General features: G+C 42.6%; 1 protein-coding gene across 2 annotated transcripts in view; it reads right to left on the bottom strand.

The window, feature by feature from the left end:
- Positions 1–16,595, bottom strand: part of LZTS2 (leucine zipper tumor suppressor 2) — a 157,371-nt gene that overhangs the window by 85,695 nt on the left and 55,081 nt on the right. Inside the window, exon 1 of one of the 2 annotated variants that reach the window (XM_056529830.1) lies at positions 6,971–7,035. The exons of the other annotated variant lie outside the window; for it this stretch is intronic. Coding sequence (XP_056385805.1) covers positions 6,971–7,004 — 34 coding nt within the window. The 5' untranslated portion in view covers positions 7,005–7,035. Of the gene's footprint in view, positions 1–6,970; positions 7,036–16,595 lie in introns of those variants that run through there. 2 annotated transcript variants of the gene reach the window in all.

Here is a 16,595-nt window from a genome sequence, read left to right on the forward strand (position 1 = left end):
GTAGTTTGCCCCCTTGTAGGTATAGCCCCCGGTAGGTAGTTTGCCCCCTTGTAGATATAGCCCCCTGTAAGTAGTTTGCCCCCTTGTAGGTTTAGCCTCCTGTAAGTAGTTTGCCCCCTTGTAGATATAGCCCCCTGTAAGTAGTTTGCCCCCTTGTAGGTATAGCCTCCTGTAAGTAGTTTGCCCCCTTGTAGATATAGCCTCCTGTAAGTAGTTTGTCCCCTTGTAGGTATAGCCCCCGGTAGGTAGTTTGCCCCCTTGTAGATATAGCCCCCTGTAAGTAGTTTGCCCCCTTGTAGATATAGCCTCCTGTAAGTAGTTTGCCCCCTTGTAGGTATAGCCCCCGGTAGGTAGTTTGCCCCCTTGTAGATATAGCCCCCTGTAAGTAGTTTGCCCCCTTGTAGGTTTAGCCTCCTGTAAGTAGTTTGCCCCCTTGTAGATATAGCCCCCTGTAAGTAGTTTGCCCCTTGTAGGTATAGCCTCCTGTAAGTAGTTTGCCCCCTTGTAGATATAGCCTCCTGTAAGTAGTTTGTCCCCTTGTAGGTATAGCCCCTGGTAGGTAGTTTGCCCCCTTGTAGATATAGCCCCCTGTAAGTAGTTTTCCCCCTTGTAGATATAGCCTCCTGTTAGTAGTTTGCCCCCTTGTAGGTATAGCCCCCGGTAGGTAGTTTGCCCCCTTGTAGATATAGCCCCCTGTAAGTAGTTTGCCCCCTTGTAGGTTTAGCCTCCTGTAAGTAGTTTGCCCCCTTGTAGATATAGCCCCTGTAAGTAGTTTTCCCCCTTGTAGGTATAGCCTCCTGTAAGTAGTTTGCCCCCTTGTAGCTTTAGCCTCCTGTAAGTAGTTTGCCCCCTTGTAGATATAGCCCCTGTAAGTAGTTTGCCCCCTTGTAGGTATAGCCTCCTGTAAGCAGTTTGCCCCCTTGTAGGTATAGCCCCCGGTAGGTAGTTTGCTCCCTTGTAGATATAGCCCCCTGTAAGTAGTTTGCCCCCTTGTAGATATGGCACACTGTAGGTAATTTGCCCCCACTCCCCGTATGTAATAGCCACCTGAAGGTAGGACCGATGGCACCTATATACTGTCTGCGGCCCGTTCTCTGTAACAATGTAGCTCCACTCCCCCTTTCTCCTGCGACCATGTGCTGGCTGGAACGCTTCTCCGTCTGTAACATGGCATCCTATGGAGAAGCATGTGATGATACATGGAACTCGGCTTTCTCCTAAGCTTTACACAATGCAGCCACAGTGAAGAAGGAAGAGTGATGTGTATTGTCACATGTCCCTCCAAAGGACGCCATCGTATGCACTTGGTATTTGTCCAGACAGCACACGGGCGTGGGAGAATAGGGTGGAGCTGGAGCTACATTTGTAGGGTACAATATATGAGTTTTAAGGTTGCATGTGTTTTAAGTTGGGGGGTGGTAAGCTGCTGCCAAACAGTTCTGGTGATGGCCTATCTTTCCAGGAACAAAAAAGATTTCAAAGAGTGCCACCAAGCAGGATGCCAGCAACTGTTGCAAAACTACAACTCCCAGCCAAAGGCTGTCCGGGCATGCTGGGAGTTGAAGTTTTGCAACAGCTGGAGGCACACCAGTTGGGAAACGTTGCTCTATAGGATGATACGCTTACTTAGCATGCAATACTACAGACCTGCCACCAAGTGACTCAATGCCCGCAGGGTACACTCTGCCTCCAAATACTTGGCAAGAAGTTCTACCCTTTCTCTGGGCATATTAAAATGCCTGATGTACAGCCAAACTATTACTTTTACTAAGTTTTACTAAGTTTTGGCCTTTACAAGGGTGACTGGTAGAGATGAGCGAACTAACAGTAAATTTGATTCGTCACAAATTTTTCAGCTCGGCGGTTGCTGACTTTTCCTGCATAAATTAGTTCAGCTTTCCGGTGCTCCGGTGGGCTGGAAAAGGTGGATACAGTCCTAGGAAAGAGATTCCAGCCCACCGGAGCACCTGAAAGCTGAACTAATTTATGCAGGAAAAGTCAGCAACCGCCGAGCCGAGAAGTTCGTGACGAATCGAATTTACTGTAAGTTCGCTCATCTCTAGTGACTGGTGCCGAAATCATCCCCAATCAGTCCCAATACATCATGGAACAAACCTCTGTATACAGCCAGGTAACTAGTATACATACACATTTGCACGTGTCCATTTGTTTTCTGGTGAGTTCAGTGACTGTGCTCAGTGACAGGACACACACACATATATACATAATTTATTAAAATAATATTTTTTTCTAGATTCACATTCATAAAAAATGATTATATATATATATACACATACACATACATATATTCTTTTTTTACAGTAATCAATATGCAAAAAAAAATCTGATGCAAAGTCCTTAGACAGCTCATTTGAAAAAAAACGTCATTAAGGGGTTAATAAATGTCATTCAGGGGTTAATAAATAAGGGCACAGATTGTCACCTCCTGAAAGTAAACATAAAATCACTTAAAGCAAATAGGTGCATTCATCAGGAAACAGGCGCCATCTAGTGGCTCTATGTGATGCGTCATACTTTTGTGTATTGTTTTGGGTTCAATCAAAAAGGTATCCATAATTGTTTGGCCTTTTTTGACACAGCATTTTTGACCACTGTAAGAGCACGCTGCATGGATTTGTGGGAGATATTTAGCCGCCGATTTAAAAAAAATTAAAAATAAAGGGTGCAAAGAATCAGTGACATGAAACCTGTTTTTGCGCATTACTGTGATCCACTATGGATTGTAAACTGAAAATCCACAGCAAATTTTTCCAGTGTGAGGCCTCTTTTTACTTGAACCCCTTAAAGGGTACCTCTCATCAAAAAAACTTTTGATATATTATAGATTAATGTATGCAGAATAACTTCACAATTGCATGTTATTAAAAAATATGCTTCTTTCTATTTAATTTTCCACTTTGAAGAAATGACCACTAGGGGTCTCCCTACCAGTCCTGGCAGCAAGCATTTCAGACTCATGCTGGAGTCCTAAACACTACGAGCTGCCAGTCTGCTTTGTTCACAAAGGAGAACACTCAGAGCTGCCAGCCTGCTTTGTTCACAGCCTGTTTGGCTGTGAACAAAGCAGGCTGGCAGCTCTGAATGTTTAGGACTCCAGCATGAGTCAGAAATGCTTGCTGCCAAGACTGATCGGGAAAAATACAATAGAAAGAAGCATATTTTTCATTAACATGTTATTGGAAAGTTATTCAACATTCATTAATCTAAAATATATCAAAAGTTTATTTGATGAGAGGTACCCTTTAAAGGGGTATTCCAGGAAAAATCTTTTTTTTATATATCAACTGGCTCCAGAAAGTAAAAGAGATTTGTAAATTACTTCTATTAAAAAATCTTAATCCTTTCAATAATTATCAGCTGCTGAAGTTGAGTTGTTGTTTTCTGTCTGGCAACAGTGCTCTCTGCTGACATCTCTACTTATCTGGGGAACTGCACAGAATAGAAGAGGTTTGCTATTTTTGGATTTGCTTCTAAACTGGGCGGTTCCCGAGACACGTGTCATCAGAGAGCACTTAGACAGAAAAGAACAACTCAAATTCATCAGCTCATAAGTACTGAAAGGATTAAGATTTTTTAATAGAAGTAATTTACAAATCTGTTTAACTTTCTGGAGCCAGTTGAGATATAAAGTTTTTTTCCTGGATAACCCCTTTAAGGACACAGCCAATTTTAATTTTTGCATTTTCGTTTTTTTCTCCTCGCCGTTTCAGAGGCATTACACTTTTACTTTACCATCCACAGACCCCAATAAGGGCTTCATTTCTGTGCGACCAATTCTACTTTGTTATGACAACTTTCATTTAACCATAAAATGTACGACACAACAAAAAAATTATTATTTGTATTATTTGTGGTGGGGAAATTGAAAAGAAAATCGCATTTTTTGGGGGGGGTTTATTTTTTACACAATGTAAAATGTAGATTACTTATCTATAATTGTAAAACTTTAAAAAAAATGTAAACTTTAAGAAAATATTGATGTTTAAAGGGGTACTCCACTGGCCAGCGATCTGGCTGCATTTGGGACATTTGGTTCTGAACGCAGTGCACATGCTGCTGGGGTCGACCACGCACCCTCGTGATGTCAGGCCACACCCCTCAATGCAAGTCAATGGGAAGGGGCATGGCGGCCGCCACGCCCCCTCCCATAGACTTTCATTGAGGGGGCGTGGCCTGACATCACGAGGGGGCGTGGGCGACCCCGGCAGAGCACACACAGCTTTTGGCACTAAATGTTCCGAACGCAGTTAGAGTACCCCTTTAAAGGAGGGCTGCAGCCAAAATTAACTCATCACCTATCCACAGCAATTTTTTACTTTTACCATGCAGGATCATTAACCCTTTTAGGACCGGGCCAATTTTATTTTTGCATTTTCGTTTTTTCCTCCTCGCCTTCAAAAAAGCATAACTCTGTTTATATTTCCATCCACAGACCCATGTGAGGGCTTGTTTTTGGCGTGACCAATTGTATTTTGTAATGACATCACTCAGATTACCATAAAATGTATGGTGCAACCAAACATTTTTTATGTGTAGGGAAATTGAAAACAGTAATTTAGCAAATTTTTGAAGGTTTCGTTTTTACACTGTACATTTTGCGGTAAAAATAATATGTTTTCTCAAACTTTTTTTTAGCAAAATTTGTATGTTTAAAATTGCCCTATTTTGACCACCTATAACTTTCTAATTTTTCCGTATACTCCGTATAGGGGTTGTATGAGGGCTCATTTTTGCGCCATGATCAGTAGTTTTTATCGGTACCACTTTTGCTTACATGTAACTTTTTAATCGCTTTTTATTAATATTTTATTAATTATTTTGATAGTTTGGACATATACCAAATAAGTTTATTATTTATTTCGTTTTTACGTTTTTTGGGATAAAATAGGAAAAAGGGGACATTTACATTTTTATTTGGGGGCAGCTTTTTCATAAAATTTTTTTTACTCTTTTTTTTTTTTTTTTTTTTTTTTTTACTTTTACATTCCCCATAGGGGACTATTTATAGCAATCATTAGATTGCATATACTGAACAGTGCTATGAATGGCCATAGCACTGATCAGTATTATCGCTCAATGTCAGACCAGAGGAGAAGACCCCGGGATGATGGCCAGAGCCAGTAAGGGGACCTCAGGCTGCCATGTTGGATGATAGGATCCCCGCAGCAGTGCAGTCTGGTGCTCGTGTCACCATGTCGCGTTAAGTACCAACGCATCAGGACATACATTTACGTCCATTGTCCTTAAAGGGTTAACATTATATTTTAAAGTGTACCTGTCGTTAAAAACTTTTGAGATAATGTAGATAATACAATTATATGTATATTTGTAATATACATTGATTAAAACATTTGTATATGTTTGGGTGAAAAAATGCTGTCCCTGCAGCTATTTCCTGTGTGTTTCTATGAGGAGTCCAAATACAGGTGAGGGCAAGACAAGCAGGGCTTTTGCTGTGTGAGCCGGGAGTGCGTCACAGAGCCTCACTTCGCAAAGCCTTGTCCTCACTGCACAGAACCCTGCTTGTCCTCAGTGCACAGAGCCCTACTTGTCCTCAGTGCACAGAGCCCTGCTTGTCCTCAATGCACAGAGCCCTGCTTGTCCTCACTGCACAAAGCCCAGCTTGTCCTCAGTGCACAGAACCCTTCCTCAGTGTACAGAGCCCTGCTTGTCCTCAGTGTACAGAGTCCTGCTTGTCCTCAGTGTACAGAGCCCTGCTTGTCCTCAGTGTACAGAGCCCTGCTTGCCCTCAGTGCATAGAGCCCTGCTTGTCCTCAGTGCACAGAGCACTGCTTGTCCTCGGTTCACAGAGCACTGCTTGTCCTCGGTGTACAGAGCCCTGCTTGTCCTCGGTGCACAAAGCACTGCTTGTCCTCAGTGTACAGAGCCCTGCTTGTTATTAGTTTACAGATCCCTGCTTGTCGTCAGTGTACAAAGCCCTGCTTGTCCATCCCCACATCCTTTATTTGATCTCACAGAGACACACAGGGACTTATTTATATATATTTTTTAAACTACTTTTTATTTTATTTCACACTTTTTAAGTCCCTAAATGGGACTATTACAACGAACTATTAGATAACTTACACTGATCAATGCTATTGGCACTAATAGAGTGTGCACAAAGGTACAGGGGGGACCCAGAAAACAATTTCAACTCAATGATACTACTTTCCCCCCCCCCCACCCCCACCCCGATGAATTTCACTGATCTACCAGTAACTGTCATTGAGTACTTAAGATGCCATGATCAGCATTGATCAAGGCATCAAAAAGGGTTACATTAATTAAAATAAAATAAAAAAGAATGCTGTATTTAAAAGGTTGGAATCATAATCTCTTTTTCTGTAGGAATCACTTTTCAGCAGTCTCCTCCTTGTCATCGCAAACGAGATTACATCAGTAAATTATTAGGACAGGATTAGATCACTCACAATAGGTGACAGTCAAAGTTCAACCACTCCCTTTTCCTCAACCATGATCTCTGCACAGGGCACAGAGCATGCCTCTAGCACCTTTATTTTATTTTTTATTGCCTCATTTTGCAGGTCTCCGCCCCCTCCCTCAGTATGCTGTCTGCTCACATCTTCCCTAGCATTAGCAAAACTACAACTCCCAGCTTGTCCTCACTGACAGTAGCAGGACACAAGCTGGGAGGATTGCGCTCACAGCTGTCAATCAAGGAAGCGTGTCCATGACATAGGTGATGACGCATGGACACAGCAGGATTAGTATGTGTCCATGGAGGCTGGGGGGGGGGGGGGGTGTCAGTTGTTTGACTGGCTTTTTCAGTATGAAATAATGAAAAATTTCTAATGAAAGCAATTGCAAAACCTATTGGTTATACATGCTTTACAACATATCAAAATTTTTTTTTTTTTATCTGACAGTGCCCATTTAAAAAAATAGCCCACTCCTCTCAAAAGTTCTTGCAGCCCCTCTTGCTTACCATTGTAGATATTTCTGTAACAAATCTCCCTCATGTGAATTCACCTCTAGATCATTCCATCATTGTGCAGTTTCTTGGACTTTGCCCCTGCTCTCACATAAAATGTAATACATAATCATAAATATTCACATAAATTACTGAATCCTATACAATTTGATATACATTTTCCATATAAGCATACACATGTTATGTTACTGTGTAAAAGGAGCCAGCACATAGCCATGAACCCAATGTGAACCACACAGTAACCTCACCACACCTGCTCTACATAAAAAAGGGATCCTCCAGCCTGCCTGCCCCCAAGGTCACCTTCTCAAGCATTTCTACATTTTATCTCAATCCCCTCAGTGCATCGCTATATATTAAAGGACAACAAGCTCTATATGACTCAACATGCCTTGGGAATAATTATTCCGCCTTGGGGCCACTGCTTGATATAATCTGGGCTACAAGGAAATTTAGCAACTTTTGTGCACATAATTCTTAGCTTAAAGGGGTACTTTTTCATATCAACTGTCTCCAGAAAGTTAAACAGATTTGTAAATGACTTCTATAAAAAAAAAAAAAATAATAATAATTAGTCCTTCCAGTACTTATCAGCTGCTGTATGTTCCAGGGAAAGTTGTATAGTTCTTTTCTGTCTGACCACAGTGCTCTCTGCTGACACCTCTGTCTATGTCAGGAACTGTTCAGAGTAGGAGCAAATCCATATAGCAAAGCTCTCCTGCTCTGGACTGTTCCTGGCACGGACAGAGGTGGCAGCAGAGAGCACTGTGGTTAGAGAGGAAAGAACTACACAACTTTCTCTTTAGTATACAGCAGCTGATAAATGCTGGTAGGATTAAGATTTTTTAGTAATTTACTAATCTGTTTAACTTTTTAGCACCAGTTGATTTGAATGAGAAAAAGTATTTTGGTCCATATTAATGATGTCTCGATACCGATACTGGTATCGGGACTGACTCTGGACATTTCCACGAGTACTTGTACTCATGCAAATGTCCCCGATACCTAATCCGATACTCGCCGGCAGGACCCCGCTGGCAGGTATCACGGAGGTGCCAAACTATGCAGCGCGCCCAGCAGCTGAGCATGCATCATAGCCGGGACCTGTGGCTAATGCCGAACATCACAGATCACCGATGTCTGATATTAACCCTATAGACGGTGTGATCAAAGTTTATTGCGACTTCTTAAAGTCCTGAAGTAAACTGCAGGTTTTCTCAGCGATGCTGATCGGGATCACCGCAGTGAAATCGTGGTGTCTCGATCAGTAGTGAGGACGACCAGAGGTCCCTTACCGTGCACCGTGCCGTACAATCGTCACTCCTTTACTGCTGCTAACTATGGCATATCATTGGTCAGTATATGCAAAGTATATCCAAAAAAAAGTGGGGGGAAAAAGTGGGGAAAAAATAAATAAATAATAAATGTGAATTAACCCCTTCCCTAATAAAAGTTTGAATCTCCCCTTTTAAATAAAATAAAATCTTTTTTTTTAAATATAAAAAAGCCCTTCCTCCTAAAAACTAAAACACACCCCTTTTTCCCATAAAAAAAAAAAAACCCTGTCAACAAGCACTTAAAAAAAGTATCAGTACTCGTACTCTTATACGTCTTAAATAAATGGTAGTGGAACATCCCTAGTCCATATTCTGCATCAGTATTTATAAGCCAAAAGTAGGAGTGGAACTTACACAGAGTAATACTAGAATGGAAAGATTTGCACCTATTCTGTGTATGGACTTAAACCTAGTCTTGGCTTACAAAATACTGACGAAAAAAATTAAAGTGTAAAAGGCTCTTAGTATTTTCAAGCCAAAACCAGGAATAGGTCCAAGATACAGACACATGATACTTTTTGTTCTTTTTTTCTTCCACTCCTACCATAGCTTTGGCTGATACAAAATACTGGTCCTCGGGACAGGTGATGGCCCTAATTCTGGCACCCCTGCCACTCAGCTGTACAAAGGGGCCAGTGCAACTACTGTCGTGTTGGGGGGGCATCAGAATAAATCCCTGGATCAATGTTCTGTCCCTATTAATCTAGTATACGTAACCAGCGATGTTATTACTCTCCAGAAACACGACAATGCCTCTTTTGATCTCTTTTACTGATTTCACCATAGTCTCACTGCTCTTACAGTAAAGAACCCCCGTCTGTGCTGGTTTAGAAACCTTCTTTCCTCTAGACGTAGAGGATGCCCCCGTGTTATAGATACAGTCCTGGGTATAAATAGATCATGGGAGAGATCTATGTATATATTTATACATAGTTATTAGGTCTCCCCTAAGCCTTCTTTTTTCTAAACTAAATAACCCTAATTCTGATAATCTTTCTGTGTACTGTAGTCCTCCCATTTGCCTTATTACTTTGGTTGCCCGTATGACACTTTGTGCAGCCACTCTTCTCTGGCTAATAGATAAAGGGTCGTAACAGAGTACTCTCCACCAATTACCGTATATAATTCTCTTTTAGGATTTTAGAAATAAGTTTTCTACGCCAGACAGCACCTTCACTGTAATATGGGGCCAACCATTTGGTTTCATATTTTGTTTTTAACCCCTTAAGGACACATGACGTACTGGAACGTCATGTGTCCACTCCCGATCTATAACGCGGGGCCACGGCGTGGCCCCGCGTCATGGCGGGTCGGGCCCGGCCTCTAACAACGGCCGGGACCCGTGGCTAATAGCGCGCGGCATTGATCGCTGTGCCGCGCGCTATTAACCCTTTAGACGCGGCGTTCAAAGTTGAACGCCGCATCTAAGGTGAAACCGAAAGCATCCCGGCTAGCTCAGTGGGCTGTTTGGGATAGCCGCGGTGAAATCGCGACATCCCGAACAGCTTACAGGACAGCGGGAGGGCCCCTACCTGCCTCCTCGCTTTCCGATCGCCGAATGACTGCTCAGTGCCTGAGATCCAGGCATGAGCAGTCATGCGGCAGAATCATCGATCACTGGTTTCTTATGAGAAACCAGTGATCAATGATAAAGATCAGTGTGTGCAGTGTTATAGGTCCCTATGGGAGCTATAACACTGCAAAAAAAAAAGTGAAAAAAAAAAGTGAATAAACATCATTTAACCCCTTCCCTATTAAAAGTTTGAATCACCCCCCTTTTCCCATAAAAAAAAACACAGTGTAAATAAAAATAAAAATAAACATATATGGTATCGCCGTGTGCGGAAATGTTCGAATTATAAAAATATATCGTTAATTAAACCGCACGGTCAATGGCGTGCGCGCAAAAAAATTCCAAAGTGCAAAATAGTGCATTTTTGGTCAGTGCATTTTTGGTTTTATATCAAGAAAAAATGAATCAATAAGTCCTATCAATGCAAAAATGGTACCGTTAAAAACTTCAGATCACGGCGCAAAAAATGAGCCCTCATACCGCCCCATACACGGAAAAAGAAAAAAGTTATATGGGTCAGAAGATGACAATTTTAAACATATAAATTTTTCTGCATGAAGTTATGATTTTTTCCAGAAGTGCGACAAATTCAAACCTGTATAAGTAGGGTATCATTTTAATCGTATGGACCTACAGAATAAAGATAAGGTGTCATTTTTACCGAAAAATTTACTACGTAGAAACGGAAGCCCCCAAAAGTTACAAAATGGCGTTTTTTTTTTCAATTTTGTCTCACAATGATTTTTTTTTCCGTTTCACCGTAGATTTTTGGGTAAAATGACTGACGTCATTACAAAGTAGAATTGGTGGCGCAAAAAAATAAGCAATCATATGGATTTTTAGGTGCAAAATTGAAAGAGTTATGATTTTTGAAAGGCAAGGAGCAAAAAACGAAAATGCAAATACGGAAAAAACCCTGGTCCTTAAGGGGTTAAAAAATGTGTAAAAAACTTGTTGATCAGGTTTGCCTTGACGGTACACAATCCAGTGGTCATGAACCATTATCATTCATGATCACCCACCATATCTGGTGACTTGGTAGAGAAGGTTATTAGCTAAGTGTGCAAACAAGTGCGCAACCATATTCAGACAAAGACAAATGTATTTTTAAATAGCAGACAAAGTATCATCCATTACGCTGATGCAGTCCAGATGGTTCCTGTTACCAGGCACAGGGTTACTGATTGTATAACTTCATTTTACCCTGAGATCTGAAGTCCTCTGGTCACCATAATGAAAAGGAATCAAACACTGCTCATTCAGCTTCCAGCCGCTCTGAGTAACGGCTCTGGAGGGAATGGGACCCACTTCTTCAAAAGGCTTTGAGACGTTCACTAGACTCGCTTGGGGATGGAGATGAACATTAAGCAAGACGAGCAAAGAACATCTGTTATTAATAAAACAGTCTAATAATCTGCAGAGCAGGGACCTTCATTTATTCCATGGAACCATCAGCAGGAGACTAAGAGAATTACATAGGAAAATAAGCAGAAGAGGCAATGTTCCAGTTTACCCCGGTGTCTGCACAGCAGGACTGGAAAAATGGTCCCCAGGACTTCTCCAGATATGATCATTTACAGGCCCATTAACATCCTGGTGTAAAATATATGACCATGCCAATAGAGGAAATGGTGAGAGAATACAATGGGATCATTTGCACAGCATACTATGTGGAATAGCCCTGTCAGGACAACTGTAAACAAAGTAGTTGGATGCCACATGGCTAATAATCACATGCGAATTACTGCATGCGGTTTTACTGTGGAGCGCACCAAGAACTACAGGGGATTTATCGTGTGCCTATATTTTGGTGTCATTTCTTTCATCACCATCTTCCCTTCTGTATACTTATTATTAACTAACATAGTACTCTGTGTTGCCCAGTCTTCCTATCTAAGCCTTGTGGGAGAGGAAAAGCAACAATGACACTCTTGTCTCATATCCCAAGCTCATATCCCGACCTTGTACACCATCCTTGTATCCAGACCTCATACCCTGTACTCAAGTGGGGCTGAGATGTGATAAAGAGATCATATGTCAAAAATAGAAGGGGCGTGGATTCGTGGCATGTAGCTTGTGGGAGTGGGCGTGGTTTACAAGCTGAAAAGACACATTCACATGAAGATGCAGAGCTTGTGAAACAAGGTGGGGCTGAGCTGTTATGAAGAGATTGTGGTTGAAGGACCTGTGATGTGGGTGTATTGGGTGTAGATGGTGTTTTTGGCCTTGAGCCAAAACAAAAAAGGACCGAAAATAAAAGGGGCATGGTTTGCAGGAGGGGCCTGGCTTGTGGGGGTGTGGCTTGCAAGCTGGACCGACACACACTCCCCAGGAGATGCACTGCGGAGTGTGTGCAGCAGGGCCGTCTTTAATTTTGATTGGACCCTGAGCAAGCAATTTTTTGGGGCCCTGTAGCACACCGCACCCTAGCCACACCTCTTTGATAAAGGAACAGACAACATCTATGAAGATATACAAAGTATCCATACACCAACATCTTTTTTAGCTATGCTAGCAATTTCATATGCACAAGGCTTCTTTCAAACTAGTGTGACGGCTGTCGGGGGAGCCCGGGGGAATAGCGGAAGAAAAATTACTGCTTGCGCCGTCATTTTCTACTGCTAGTCCCATTACAAAATAACGGCGCCTGATGGACCCCATTATAGTAAATGGAATCCATCGGGACCCTTTATTGCATGTTGTGCCCCGTCCCAAAAACGTCCGTTAAACGTCTGGAGCGTGAAAAAGCTAGAAATTGTTAGAAATTGCCACCAAGCTTTTCTGTGTTCCTGAATTGCATATCTGCTTATAGGCACATCTATCTTATAGCAGATCTACTATGAGCAGATATGCCATTCAGGAGCATAGAAAAGCCATGTGTAAAATTGGCACCAAGCTTTTTCATGCTCCTAAATGCCATTGCTGTTTAAAAGGCCCTTTCATTTTTAAGGGTTTTGTTTTTACCTCTTCGCCTTCTAATAGACATAACTCTTATTTTTCCACCTACAGACTCATATAAGGGCTTGTTTGTTACATCACCAATTATACTTTGTAATGACATCACTTATTTTACCATGAAATCTACAGTGAAACACACAAAAAATATTAGTGGGACAAAATTGAAAAAAAAAATGCAATTTTTAGGGGCTTTCTACACAGTGCACTTTTCGCAACCAGTGACACATTGGGGGAGATTTATCAAAACCTGTGTCAAAGAAGAGTGGTGCAGTTGCCTATAGCAACCAATCAGGTCGCTTCTTTAATTTTTCAGAGTCCTTTTAAAATAAATAAAGAAACAATCTGATTGGTTGCTATGAGCAACTGCACCACTCTTCCTCCACACAGGTTTTGATAAATCTCCCCCATTAGCTTTATTCTGTCCAGAGCAGGAGAGGTCTGCTCTGGGGATTTGCTCCTACTCTGGACAGTTCCTAAAATGGACAGAGGTGTCAGCAGAGAGCACTGTGGTCAGGCAGAAAAGGAAATTCAAAAAGAAAAGAACTTCCTCTGTAGTATACAGCAGCTCATAAGTACTGGAAGGATTAAGATTTTTTTAATAGAAGTGATTTACAAATATATTTAACTTTCTGGCACCAGTTAATTTAAAAGAAAATGTTTTCCAGTGGAGTACCCCTTTAAACCTGAGTAGCCAACTCGGAAGCCAGAAATAAAATCCTTCCAACCTACTCAAAATGTTGAAAAAATAAAAAAATTAAAACTGTGTTTTCAAATAGGAACCAGACTTAAGGGAGATGCGGAGGAGGAGGGGAGTGTAACTGAACCCTCGAGTGCCCACCCTTCCTGCAAGTATCCAGATGTTTTCATTACAATCTTCACAGAATTCTTTCCATTGAATTATTCTCTTGAACCCAGAGTCTTAATTAAATGTGGCTGAGTGTAGCAAACCTCCCTTCCATCCGAATCTGACAACTACAAAGTGTTAAGAACATTCCGACAAGACAGGAAAGATCAGGAGAAACCAAAACCACACATCTGGACAGGTCGATGGAAGGACTTTCCATAGTCTGGGCTACAAAAACCAGACAGTTTAGGGCACTGAGTAAGAATCTCCTGGTTGGTGTAACACTGCAATGTGTGTGATGAATATTCGGGGTCAGACTGCGTACACCAGGGGACAAGGCTTCAATATGATAACTGGGCCCAACCAAAATGCAGTCTTTTGATCCAGCAAAGATAAACCCCAACAGAAACTGAAAAGTGTTGTAAACTGCTTTCTGGTTTATCATCTTGCATATACAATGAACATTGCGCTTGCAGTTGAAATGGACACACACCATTTATGTTAAAAGTCTTAGTAAGCCCTTGAGGGCCTTAAAATAGAGAATGAAAAAGAAGAACAGATCGGGGTGGTCCCAGGGGCATTGTCTTTGAGGCATATGTCAGTATAAACCAGTGATGACGAACCTATGGCACCCATGCCGCAGGTGGCACGCCGAGCCCCCTCTGTGGGCACGCGACCATAGTTCGCCAGGGATGCCTTTTGATGCGCTCCGCCGGCGCCGGACTTCCGCTATGCTACCCAGAAGACTGGAGAAGGAATCGGAAAAGATCCGTCCTCCTGCGAGCAGGCTGTGTGGAGCATCGCTGTGCCACACAGCATTCTGCAAGGAAGAAACCATCCTTACCACTGGACCGTGTCCTCCCCCTCCTTCTCCAAAGGTAAGAAGAATAAAGGAGGGGTGGGGGGGGGGGGGGATAACTGTTAAAAATAAATAAATAAATGAGCATTTATTAATGTATTGAAAATAAATAATCTGCAGCACCGTTAACCCCCCCCCCCCCCACACACACACACACACACAGCACCCCTACCCCCACACAGCACCCCTTAAACACACACACAGTTCCCCACAGACAAACACACAGCACCCCTCAAACACACACATCACCCCCACACACAGCACCCCTCAAACACACACATCACCCCCACACACAGAACCCCTCAAACACACACATCACCCCCACACACACAGCACCTCACACACACACACAGCACCCCTCAAACACACACACACAGCACTCCCCCCCCCACATACAGCACCCCTCAAACACAGCACCTCACACACACAGCACTCCTCAAACACAATCACACAGCACCCCCTCACACACACAGCACCCCTCAGACACACACATCACCCCCACACACATCACCCCTCAAACACACACATCACCCACACACATAGAACCCCTCAAACACACACATCACCCCCACACACAGCACCCCTCAAACACACACATCACCCCCACACACAGCACCCCTCAAACACACACATCACCCCCACACACAGAACCCCTCAAACACACACATCACCCCTCAAACACACACATCACCCCCATACACATCACCCCTCAAACACACACATCACCCCCACACACAGAACCCCTCAAACACACACATCACCCCCACACACACAGCACCTCACACACACACAGCACCCCTCAAACACACACAGCACCCTTCAAATGCACACACACACAGCACCCCCCCCACACACACAGCACCCCTCAGACACACACAGCACCCCTCAAACACAGCACCTCACACAACAAAATATGTTAATTAGTTAAAACAAAAGATGCTAATAAGTAATGGCAACTGTATGAGTTGTTTTTTCTAAACTTAAACCTCAGTATTCTGATATAATTGCTGTGCTGACACTTTGAGGGAAAAAAAGTTGGCGTGCATTATGGTTTGGGCACTCGGGCTCTAAAAGGTTCGCCATCACTGGCATAAACAGTTGGTGAAGGTAAAGAGCTCACCTGGTGATGTTGTACAAAGAGTCCAATGTCTATAAAAGCATGTGTCAAGCCCTTCGGCTGTATGTCCAGCCGCTGCCTGTGCCCTGACCGATGATCCAGAGCAGATCAGATGTAGAACACTGGATATGCTCCAAATGGAGTCTTTGAAACACGGGCTGGTAAGTGGTGCTGAACCGGTAAGTGAATAACCAAACCACTTTTTTGTTTTAATTGTGATGTGTGGTTATTCACCATCACTCACCGATTCAGCGCCACTTGCCAAAGACTCTATTTGGACCATATCCCCATTGAGGGCCTTGAGGCCTCCAAGCACATTCGACAAAAGCAGTCTAGATGTGTGAGGCGTCCTCCAGACTCCCCCAAACTGGTAATATCAGAGAAGAGAAGGATTAGGCAATGTTACATTTCAACAAGTGATCCAAAAAAAGACTTGAAACTCACCCTTTCTCGCAATCTTGTGTTTTTTTTTGTCTAAATGTGTTTCACACCATACAAAAAAAAAATACTCACGGATAAAGACCTGTGGTGTGGATTTTTTATTTGCTTGCGGCATCTAAAACAGGAGAAATCCATACCGGCTAGCTCAGCAAAGCTGTTCAGGACTGCCGCGGTGAAGGTAAGGAGGTGCCTTACCTTCTTCCCGGCTGTCCGATCGGTGTTTGATTGCTCCAAGCCTGAAATCCAGGCTTGAGCAATCAAGTGCAGAAAACACTGATCAATGCATTCCTATGGCAATGCATTGAACAGTACCTGCAATCAGTGTATGCAATGTTACAGCCCCTAGAGGGCATAAAAAAAGTTTTTAAAAAAAGTTAATAAATGTGATTCAACCCTTACCCTAATAAAAATCAGAATCACCCCCCTTTTCCCATAAAAAAAAAGTCTGTAGATAAAAATAAAAACAAACGTGTGGTATCGTCGCGTGTGT

The sequence above is a fragment of the Hyla sarda genome, chromosome 7, assembly GCF_029499605.1.
Source record: "Hyla sarda isolate aHylSar1 chromosome 7, aHylSar1.hap1, whole genome shotgun sequence".
NCBI classification, from domain to species: domain Eukaryota; kingdom Metazoa; phylum Chordata; class Amphibia; order Anura; family Hylidae; genus Hyla; species Hyla sarda.